This window comes from Bison bison, unplaced genomic scaffold, assembly GCF_000754665.1.
Source record: "Bison bison bison isolate TAMUID 2011002044 unplaced genomic scaffold, Bison_UMD1.0 scf7180017864037, whole genome shotgun sequence".
Taxonomy (NCBI): domain Eukaryota; kingdom Metazoa; phylum Chordata; class Mammalia; order Artiodactyla; family Bovidae; genus Bison; species Bison bison.
In genome coordinates, this window is record NW_011494609.1 from 5,053,256 (window position 1) to 5,063,979 (window position 10,724).

The 10,724-nt window shown below is 46.4% G+C and overlaps 1 protein-coding gene across 1 annotated transcript; it reads left to right on the forward strand.

Moving 5' to 3' along the window:
- The first annotated feature begins 2,970 nt into the window (after window positions 1-2,970).
- Window positions 2,971-10,430, forward strand: S100B (S100 calcium binding protein B). Its single transcript, XM_010834857.1, has 3 exons — window positions 2,971-3,074; window positions 6,182-6,319; window positions 9,137-10,430. Exons 2-3 carry the CDS (start codon window positions 6,182-6,184, stop codon window positions 9,275-9,277), a joined length of 279 nt encoding a protein of 92 aa, XP_010833159.1. The 5' UTR covers window positions 2,971-3,074; the 3' UTR covers window positions 9,278-10,430.
- Window positions 10,431-10,724: the final 294 nt, after the last annotated feature.

A 10,724-nucleotide genomic window follows, 5' to 3' on the forward strand; every position in this document is an offset into this window, starting at 1 on the left:
CACCTGCTTCTCTGACATGCACATGCCAGATGCTGCGTTCACACCGGCCCCCTCCTCCTGAAGCTCTTTAGATTCCTCTACACAGTTACGATCCTATTATAGGTGCATAATTCTTTGTGTTAAACTTGTCCTGTTTGAATTACTGTGTGGTTTCTGTCTCTTGATTAGAACCAGACTGATAACAAGAAAAATAAAAGGATTTATTAATTTTTTACTATACTGTTGTTAGTCTAAAGTGATTTCAACACAACATTGTTATATAACCGTGCTCCAATATAAAATAAAAAATAAATGGTTACCTGAAAAATAAAGTGATTTCAAAATTTAAAAAAAATTTAAAGATGCTATAAGGAAAGAATAAACTTGGTAGAAGAGACAAAATGGAGGGGAAAAAAGCACTGATGCCAGAAATCAAGAGTTAAGTTTTGAGTGCACAGACCCCCTAGTGATGTGCTGTGAGCTGTTTATTTTCTACCAATAGAAAGCACTCTGACACCAAATGTATGGTTTATGCCAGCTGGGTGTCCTGTGATCTGACTCCCTTCTGACACCATCCACTCACAAGGTTGCCCCACTTCAGCAGTCACTGTAAGACCCCAGCTGTGGACACCTATAAACTGGGGGTCCCACACACCCTCCTCTGGTTCAGTGATTTGCTAGAGCAGCTCACGGAACTCAGGGATAGGTTACCAGCCTGTTGTAAAAGGATGCAACTGGGGAAGAGCCAGATGGAGGAGGTACAGAGGATGAGTGCAGGGGCGCGAGGAGCTTCCTGCTCTCTGGGAGTCACCCTCCCCATCTCTACGTGCTCTCCAGCCCAGAAGCTCTCCAAACTCCTTCCCTTGGGGATGTTTATGGAGGTTCTATTACGGCAGCATCAATGGATTAAATCATGGGCCATTGGTAATTAGCCTGATCTCCAACCCTTCAAAACGTGGTCCACTAGAGGAAGGAATGACAAACCACTTCAGTATTCTTGCCTTGAGAACCCATGAGAAGTATGAAAAGGCAAAAGGATAGGACACTGAAAGATAAACTCCCCAGGTCGGTAGGTGCCCAATATGCTACTGGAGAAGTGTGGAGAAATAACTCCAAAAAAAAAAGAAGAGATGGAGCCAAAGCAAAAACAATGCCCAGTTGTGGGTGTGATGGGATGGAAATAAAGTCCGATGCTATAAAGAGCAATGTTGCATAGGAACCTGGAATGTTAGGTCCATGAATCAAGGTAAACTGTAAGTGGTCAAACAGGAGATGGCAAGAGTGAACATTAATATTTTAGGAATCAGTGAACTAAAATGGACAGGAATGGGTGAATTTAATTCAGGTGACCTTTATATCTACTACGTTGGGCAAGAATCCCTTAGAAGAAATGTAATAGCCTTCATAGTCAACAAAGTCCGAAATGCAGTACTTGAATGCAATCTCAAAAATGACAGTGATCTCGGTTCATTTCCAAAGCAAGCCATTCAGTGTCACAGTAATCCAAGTCTATGCCCCAACTACTAAAGCTGAAGAAGCTGAACGGTTCTATGATGATATACAAGACCTTCTAGAACTAACACCAGAAACAGATGTCCTTTTCATCATAGGGGAGGAACGCAAAAGTAGGAAGTCAGTAACAGGCCTACCTGGAGTGACAGGCAAGTTTGGGCTTTGAGTACAAAATGAAGCAGGGCAAAGTCTAACAGAGTTTTGCCAAGAGAACACACTGAACATAGCAAACACCCTCTTCCAACAACACAAGAGACAACTCTACACGTGGACATCACCAGATGGTCAATACCGAAATCAGGTTGATTATATTCTTTGCAGCTCAAGATGGAGAAGCTCTATACAGTCAGCAAAAACAACACCCGGAGCTGACTGTAGCTCAGATCATGAACTCCTTGTTGCAAAATTCAGGCTTAAGTTGAAGAAAGTAGGAAAAACCACTAGACCATTCAGGCATGACCTAAATCAATTCCCTTATGATTACACAGTGGAAGTGACAAATAGATTGAAAGGATTAGATCTGATAGACAGAGTGCCTAAAGAACTCTGAAAGTTCCTAACATTGTACAGGATGCAGTGATCAAAACCATCCCCAAGAAAAAGGAATGCAAAAAGGCAAAATGGTTGAGAAGGACTTACAAATAGTTGAGGAAAGAAGAGAAATGAAAGGCAAAGGAGAAAAGGAAAGAGAGTCTGTGTATAATGTGTCTAAAGAGAGGCTGTTAAGAGGACCGCAGTGTGGAGTTGGTACTCAGCCTTCCTTGGCTGCTTGTGAGGCCTCGGTGAGGGCCCCACCCCCCATCCACCCCGACCCCTGCCAGCGCAGCCCTTAAATCAGAGCACTTGGACAGGACGTGCCTGGGGCACTGTCCAGCTCTGATAGCCTACTGCAGCTCACCCCGGAGGGATGAGGAATCCTTCAGGGTCGCCTAGCATGTGCCCTCGGTAGTATTAAACCATTCGGCCCACGTTTCAGGGCCTGCAGACGCCCTGAAGTTCAGTGACTAAAGTCACTGAAGTTCAGTGACTAAGGCAGACGCCTTAGTTCAGTGACTAAACTCGAGGTACTGACGTCCACGGGTGTCCCACTCGCGGGTGGGGCGAGAGTAGGTGCATTCGGGCCCTGAATTCCCGCATTCATCCTGCTATTGTCTGCACATTTGCTTTGTCAGAATCAATCACTAGTCCCACTCCTCTACCCACTACCATCCTTGCCTTTAGAGGAATATCAATATTCACGTATAAATTTAAAACCAGTACAAAGAGCTGACTCCCCGCTTTCTGCCCTACAGGAGTTTTTCTTCCTTGGCCCGAGTGCAGGCCTGGCTCCCGAGCGAGTCCCGGGTGGCGCCGTCAATGCGGCCCTGTGTGTCCAGCCCCCGCGGGCCGCAGAACCAGGAGAGGGAGACGCAGGCCCCGCCCCCGGCCCGCCAGCGCCCCGCCCACGGCTCCCATTGGCTGCCGGGCTCTCGGGGTGCCGGTCACGGCCCCCGCGAAAGGATAATAGGCTGTTTCTGCCCTAGTCCCGGCATTCAGGACGCCGAAACCAGAGGGGACCGGAGCTACAGCCTAGGACCACTGACGTGAGGACACTCAGGGGAACCTGCTCTGGTGTTTGGGGGGCAGGACCCGGAGGGTGGGCTTGGGAACTGGGCGGTACTTTAAAAACCCCTTTAGGGTGGTGGTTTAGTCGCTAAGCCGTGTCCGACTTTTGCAACCCCATGAACTGTATAGCCTGCCAGGCTCCTCTGTCCCTAGGATTCTGGCAGCATTTCAAAAGTACGACTCTCCTGCCTAGCGGACACGGCTACCTCAACTCCAGGCAGCGAGATTCATCCTACAGATGAATCACGTTCTCCCGGTGATTCATCACTACAGTCGGGGAAACGTCGGGTCTTCGGCTCGGCTGTTGCTGCAAGTCGGCCTCTTGCTTAATTCTTTGAAGAGAGGGTTTGCGTCCTCCGCGGAGAGGGGACGACGCCCTGAGCTCGGAGCCGGCGTCTTCGGACGCCCTCCCCCAGGTCAGGGCGAGTGAGGAAGTCTTTGCAATTAAATTACAACCAAGCCAAAGAAATTGAAGTCTGTGGTAGGTTTAACCATCCTCAGGTTTCTTGGGGAGGTAGGGCTCTTGCCTAGAGGGATTCCCACATCTCCTGTGATGTGACCTTCTGAGGAGCTAACGCCCAGCAGTTCTCCTGTTTTCGAAATAAAAGATTAATGTAGAATATTCACGGAATGCAGCGAAAGGAGAACTGGATATTTGACTTCCAGTTCTCTTAAACAACAATTTTAACCATCAATTGGGAAGACTTTAACAGGAAAAACTTGTAAAAATTAATTTGTAGTGTTTTTAATGAAGAAAATCGCGTTTTATGGCGTTTTCACATATGGGATATATATTTTATGCCTTTCCTTTAAAAAAATCCCACTAGTCATACTTCACACAACAAATATTTTAGCCTCATCTTTCCCAGTCATCATGAAGCTTGAGAAACATAAGGACTATGCAAAAGTTTCTTAAGTTTTTTGTTTTCTTTTTTAAAAAATTAATAATTGAGAACTCGAGTTCCAAGGATAAGAAAGTATGAAATGTTAAAGATTTAATACACCTGAATTGTTCTGTCTACATGTGGTATTTTTAGGGACTTTAGAGCAAAACAAAGTGTACTGATTATTAATAGGTAAGTTTAACAAAGATCAGAGAAGGCAATGGCATCCCCACTCCAGTACTCTTGCCTGGAAACTCCCATGGATGGAGGAGCCTGGTAGGCTGCAGTCCATGGGGTCTGGAAAGTCAGACACGACTGAACGACTTCATTTTCACTTTTCACTTTCCTGCACTGGAGAAGGAAATGGCAACCCATTCCAGTGTTCTTGCCTGGAGAATCCCAGGGACGGGGGAGCCTGGTGGGCTGCCGTCTGTGGGGTCGCACAGAGTCAGACACGACTGAAGCGACTTAGCAGCAGCAGCAAAGATTAGGCCAAGGCAAAAATCTTCAATCCTTTTCCTTTGAAAGTCAGAAATAAATAAGAATTTAAATCTTATATTCCAGTGTATTTTTAAAAATATAAATGATATTCAATACAGCAATGGTTTTTCAAAAATGAGACATAATTCTTTATTTTTAACTATGACACTGCAAAGATTCTTTAATGATTAGAACTCAAGGCCAAAAGCTGGCAAATTTCTCTGGCTGAGCGTCCGGCCGTTTTGTGAAACAGTTGACAAGCAGTCCTTTGTATACTGCTGTTTCCCAGGGTTGAACAGCTGTTTCCTTGGCTTGCAGACTGTGTGGTATAAGGTACATGTTGTGGGGGAGACAAAAGCTTCCTACCTTGATAAATGCAGAGCAAAGGCGCCATTCTGTCATTGGAGGCAGCACCGCCAAGAATACAAAGTGCCTGGAGGTGGTCCAGCCTCTGCCCGCATTTGTTCTGGCATCAGAGCTGGTATTAGGAAGGAAGACATTTTCCTCTACCCTTCTAAATTCTTCTTGCTGGTCTAAGAATTAAATAAACATGAGACAGGTAAACAGGAGAAATTTAAGTCGAAGTTTGAAAACATATATACATGGGAGAGACCCAGGAAAACTGTCACTCACCAAAATGTGGAAGATGTTGAGAGCAGTGGTTTGGGGCTTCAGAGGGGAGGAAGCAGTTCACACAGAGATGGTGAACCAGCGTTTGCTGTGCCAGCAGAGGTGATGGGACACGGAGTGGACTCAGGTCTCCTAGCGTTCCCCCCGCCCTCCTTTGCCCCTGGCCCACATTCCTTGCTGACCTCTCTCTCTGGTGGTTGCTCCATTCCTGTAATAGGCCCTCCATCTAAATTCTAATTCAGGCAGCTACGGGGAATTTCTTCCTGAGTCCTGGGGGTCTTGATTGTTTTCAGATGAAAATAATCTGCATCCCAGAGAGATATTTTGGGGTGGCAAGTCTTGCTCCCCTACAGTAACTTCATCAGATGATTTTAAATACCTTCAAATTCAAGGTCCCTTTCCTTGATCTTCTTTTTCAAAAAAATTGTGGCAATTCTACCATGTTTATTTTTTCAGTTGAATTTTCTAGCCATTATTTGGTCATGTTCTTCACCGCCCCCCACCAAAAGTCAGAAACATTTTTGTTAAAAATGAGTTAAATTTATATATCCATTTGAAAGAAATTTCCTACATTTTATGACCTCAGTAGCTTTTGGAAGGACCTACACTTTTGTTGCTAAACTTATGCTTAGAAATATGTGTGTGCTGCTGTAAAACAGGACTTTTCTGCTACATTTTCTAACTGCTTATTGACAAAACATAGGAATATTATTGACTTCTGTATCCTTATTTGGCTCCTGTTCACCGTAATTAATTCAAAACCTTGCTCCCCTGTACCGTCACCTCATCTTGCAGTCCTGCCAGGACAGGGTGGGGAGTCTCCTAGGGATGGGGGAGGACTCAATCCCCCTCACTGCTCTTCCTCTGTATTTTGGTTGAAGTTTTCCCCAAATGCAACCAGAAGCCAGAGGGCTTGGGAACGGAAGACAGAGAAGGGAGGGTTGGCGGGGAGTGGGTTCAAGGGGTGATGAAAAGCCACACCCTCTAAGCTCAAAAGGGGAGGTGAGCCAAAGCCAGTTGCCCCCGATGGTAAGGTCGGTGTAGGTAACAACTGCTCTGTTCTACAAAGCGTCTTTTTTTGTGGGCCCCAGATGTCTGAGTTAGAGAAGGCCGTGGTGGCCCTCATTGACGTCTTCCATCAATATTCCGGGAGGGAAGGTGACAAGCACAAGCTGAAGAAGTCAGAACTCAAGGAGCTCATCAACAATGAACTTTCTCATTTTTTAGAGGTGAGTCTTGCTTTTTAAAACTACATTAACCTGCTCTCCTGTCCACTTGTAAGACCATCTGTCCATTTTCTCTTCTGAGCTGCCCTGAACATGGCTCCAGGTTGGTATCAGGACTCCTCTGTTGTTTCTGAAAATGTGTTTGCACAAGTGAGCCCTCAGTACAGAGGCTGGCTTAGGTAGGCCCCACAATTTTCATTTTGTGTACAGTATGAGCATCAAGGAAAAACTGCTGTCTCCAACGCAAGAGTACAGGTTCTTGGGAAAACCTAAGGACATACAGCAGTAGGGTGGCTTCCCCATTGGCTTAGTGGTAAAGAATCTGCCTGCAATGAGTAGATGCAGGTTCAGTCCCAGGGTCAGGAAGATCCCTGGAGGAGGGCGTGGCAACCCACTCCAGTATTCTTGCCTGGAGAATCCCATGGACAGAGGACCCTGGTGGGCTGTAGTCCATGGGTCGCAAAGAGTCAGACACGACTGTAGCGAGTGAGCATGTACAACAATAACAATGACAAAGTGGGATGGAAACTACACCATGACTTATCACACACTGAACACACAAGAAGACTGTTAAAAATAAGCTTTTGTTCTTGGGAAGAGGACTGTTTCTGCTTTCTCTACATGGTTAGATCCACCACAGTGAGAAGATGCCAGGTATTACTGAGCTCTCAGCATAGTCGATGCTGGGAGAGATGCAGGCCCCAGGACCTGGCTCATCACAAAGAGGCCACAAAATGGTCACAAGAGAGGCCCTGGGGCCTTGCAGGGGGACCCTGTGGGGTGAGGTGCCCTGGCAGGAGCTTGCGAAGCTACATGAGGACATCTGATGAGGCCCACTGCCCTGGCAGCTCCCCTTCTGGTGGATCTGTGTCCAGATGCTCCACTGAGGACTCACTTCCCCACTCACAACCTTCACTGCCCTTGGCTCAGATGGCCCGAAGGTCATCTCTGCTGTATCCATATTGTGTATTCAAGGCAACAAACTGCAGTCCACCTGGTACCTAATATTCCCTTGGTGCCCAGAACCAAGGTTACTGAAGTGATCTTGCACCCAGAGGAAATGGCCATACAGTGCACCAGTGCACTCATGTCTGACCAGGAGCTAATTCCCAGGAAGACATGAGAGCCCAGCCCACATGGTGGTGGGAGCTGTCCTCCTGTGCAGGCTTGGTGCAGGACGAGCCCCAGCCTCCGTGCCCCGAGTCTGCAGGGCTCTCCCCACCCAAACACTCCTTGGCTGCAAATGGCGCCACCATCATAGGAAGCGGCCTGCAGACTTCAGGGGGGATCCCCTAGTCTGATTTTGAAGCTGGTTTTCTCAGGCACCCAAGTTCTCAGCATGGTAACTGCCTGCTCACACTTTTACTTACCTTGTTTCCCACCACCTCACCTAAGAATCAGAAGGTCCTGGATTCTTCTGTGAAAAGAATTGTTGCAATGAGACAGTGCTTACCAAGTGCAGCTCAACAAATGTAGCTACTGTCATTAATTATTGATTTAAAACATAGAAAAAGCTTAGCATGTGGGAAACACAGTTTATAAAACAAAAGTAAATCATGGTAAGTATATCAAGGTATCATGAACATCGTTGGCCTGGTTTTTAGGAAGTAGTTGCTGTTTGGAGGCAAATCTTTCCTGTAATTGAAATTAATCTTTTAGCGGATGTTTATAGGTACCACCCAACCCCTCATGGGAACCTCAGTCTTTTACATGTTTTATGTCTAAGGCAGCCATTGTGCGTTATACTCGACTTCTTCAGGCCAAGTGCTCCTGCCCTGAGGACTGGGTGTTCGGAAGAGTCGGCGGTGTTATGCTCCTCTTCAGTTCGTGTGTGCATCTTTCCTGCACTGTCTCTGTCCCTCTGTCTCACCACTCACTTGACTCCATGTTGGGCATAATGTCAAGAAGAGTCCCAGACACCGCGAAAGCAACTCAAGTGCCAAAAGACACACGAAGTTAATAAATTTAGGGCATGTTCCCGAGAGTTATTTCAGCCAGAAACTACTTTCAAAACGTGAAAATCCACTGGAAGCCTTCACTATAGGGTCTTCCACATGCAGAAACAATGAAAAACTTATAGGAGCCAAAAGTTGATTTTTGCTTTCAAGGCATTTGCATGTAATGTGCTCAGGCTAATCTAGACTGTACTCTCCCTTTCTGTTTTTTTGTTTTGTTTTTTTTTTAACACAAGCAGCCTGCAGTTTTTCAGATCCTGGCTGTTCCAGTCAGTCTTTTAGTAGCAAGATCCCACTGCACCTAAAGGAAAGTGGAAGAGAAGGCTCAGACCCGTAGAGACCTCTGCCAACTAACAGCCTCCTGGTCACTGGAGAAAACCTTTCTGGAATTTTGCATCTCATGTCTTAGGTTGTTTCTAAATTAGTTATTATTATTATTTTTCTTTTTGCCCTGGGATTTTTTTTTTTTTTTGGCTGTGCTGTGTCTTCTTTGCTTCACGGGGCTACTCTCTAGTTGCCGCAAGCAGGGGCTTCTCATTGCCATGGCTTCTCCCGTTGTGGAGCACAAGCTGTTGGGCACGTGGGCTCAGCACATGGGCACTGTGGTTCCGGGGCTCTAGAGCACAGGCTCAGTAGTTGTGGTGCAGGGGCTTAGTTGCTCTGAGGCATGTGGGATCCTCCTAGATCAGGGATCGAACCCATGTCTCCTGCATTTGCAGGTGGATTCTTTACCACTGAGCCACCAGGGAAGCCATTAGGTTGCTTCTAATACAAAATTATTAAAGCCAACCAACTTCTGATCATGTCTTTGTGGCCCTAACGTTCATTTAGAAGCAAGCTGGACAACCTGTCTTATCTCTCTCAGGAAATCAAAGAGCAGGAGGTTGTGGACAAAGTCATGGAGACACTGGACAGTGATGGGGACGGCGAATGTGACTTCCAGGAATTTATGGCTTTCGTTGCCATGATTACCACTGCCTGCCACGAGTTCTTCGAACACGAATAAGGAAAAGAAAGCAGCGGAGCTGTTTCTGCAGCAGAGACGAAGTTTGACCAGGGGAACAGAGGCAGGGCTTGCAGGGCTGTAGGAGCTGAGCTTTCCGTGTTGTAGCTAATTAGGAAGCTTGATTTGCTTTGTGAGGGAACAATTGAAACCTCTTTCCAAGGACCATTTTTAGTGCCCCCAGCTTTACTTCTGCATTACTGGGCATAGTGTTAGCTTTCTGGACCCAGGGACTCTTGGTAACTATAACTTAGGAAAGTCATTTCTCAGTCACAAAGCATGTGCTGTGCTAGCTGTCCAAGCTGTGGAGACCCCTCACCTAGAAAAAAAAATTGACTACCAAAAAGGACTGGAGCACTGTGGGTTCCACATGCTGCCACTACATTTAAAAACACAAAGCTTTGTCCACCATCCTTTGAAAACGTTGCCCATCATTAAATCTTCTCATCACTGGAGCAAATGAAACCTGGTGTGGTTGGGTGGCCTGACAGTCTGTCCCACCTGCCAAAGAGCATGGTCACATTTAGAGCCCTTTCCAACAGGTGAGCTGTGATGTTTGCCTATGCAGTTAAGCTAATAGTTCTAAATGGAAAATCTGTCTCATAAGCTGACAAATGCTGACATTATAACTGTAAAAAGAACTGAGAATCAGACTTCTGCATTCAGTGGGATTCTCCCGACAGAACCACACTTTGCTGGGTCTCTGGGATTTGGGGCAGGGGAGCAGGGGGCTCAGGGCAGGTCACAGCTCTGCCCTGGAGATGGCCGTACCCAAGCACCTGCACCTCCTGTTCTGTCTGTAGAATGAAGGTTATGATGGATGTGTCTGATGTGCGGTGAAGGTCATTCTTGATCTGTCTGTGCAGACAGGGTCTGCTTCCAGCTGTTGGTGAAGCCAGGGAATTTTATGACCTTTGTGCTTTTGTAGCCACCAATTCGAAAAAAATCAAGTTACAAATATTAAGAATCACTCCCAGGAAAATTCAAATTAAGCATCAAGCTTATCTATCCTTTTTCTCTTATGCTTTAAGGACACAAACTTGGAAATCATAAACTAATTGGTCGCTTGTAACTGCATTAAATAAAAAGCACTGTAACAAACCTACTTGGTGGTTAAGCATGAAATAAAAGCTGTATTCTTGCAAAACTGGAAAAAGGAGTAGTCCACACAGCCTGTCTTCATCAGGGCTGCAGATACAGCACCCCCCAAGCCAGGGTTAAAGCTTAGGTGGGGAAGAGAGGGTGTGACAGGGCAGGGACATGCGGAGTGACAGAAAGGGAGGGGTTGGAGGGGTGGGTCCATTGGAGAGACATAAAGGGGAAGGCTGTCAGTTCAGTTCAGTTGCTCAGTCATGTCTGACTCTTCACGACCCCATGGACTGCAGCACACCAGGCTTCCCGTCCATCACCAAACTCCCGGAGCTTACTCAAGCTCATGTCCACCGAGTCG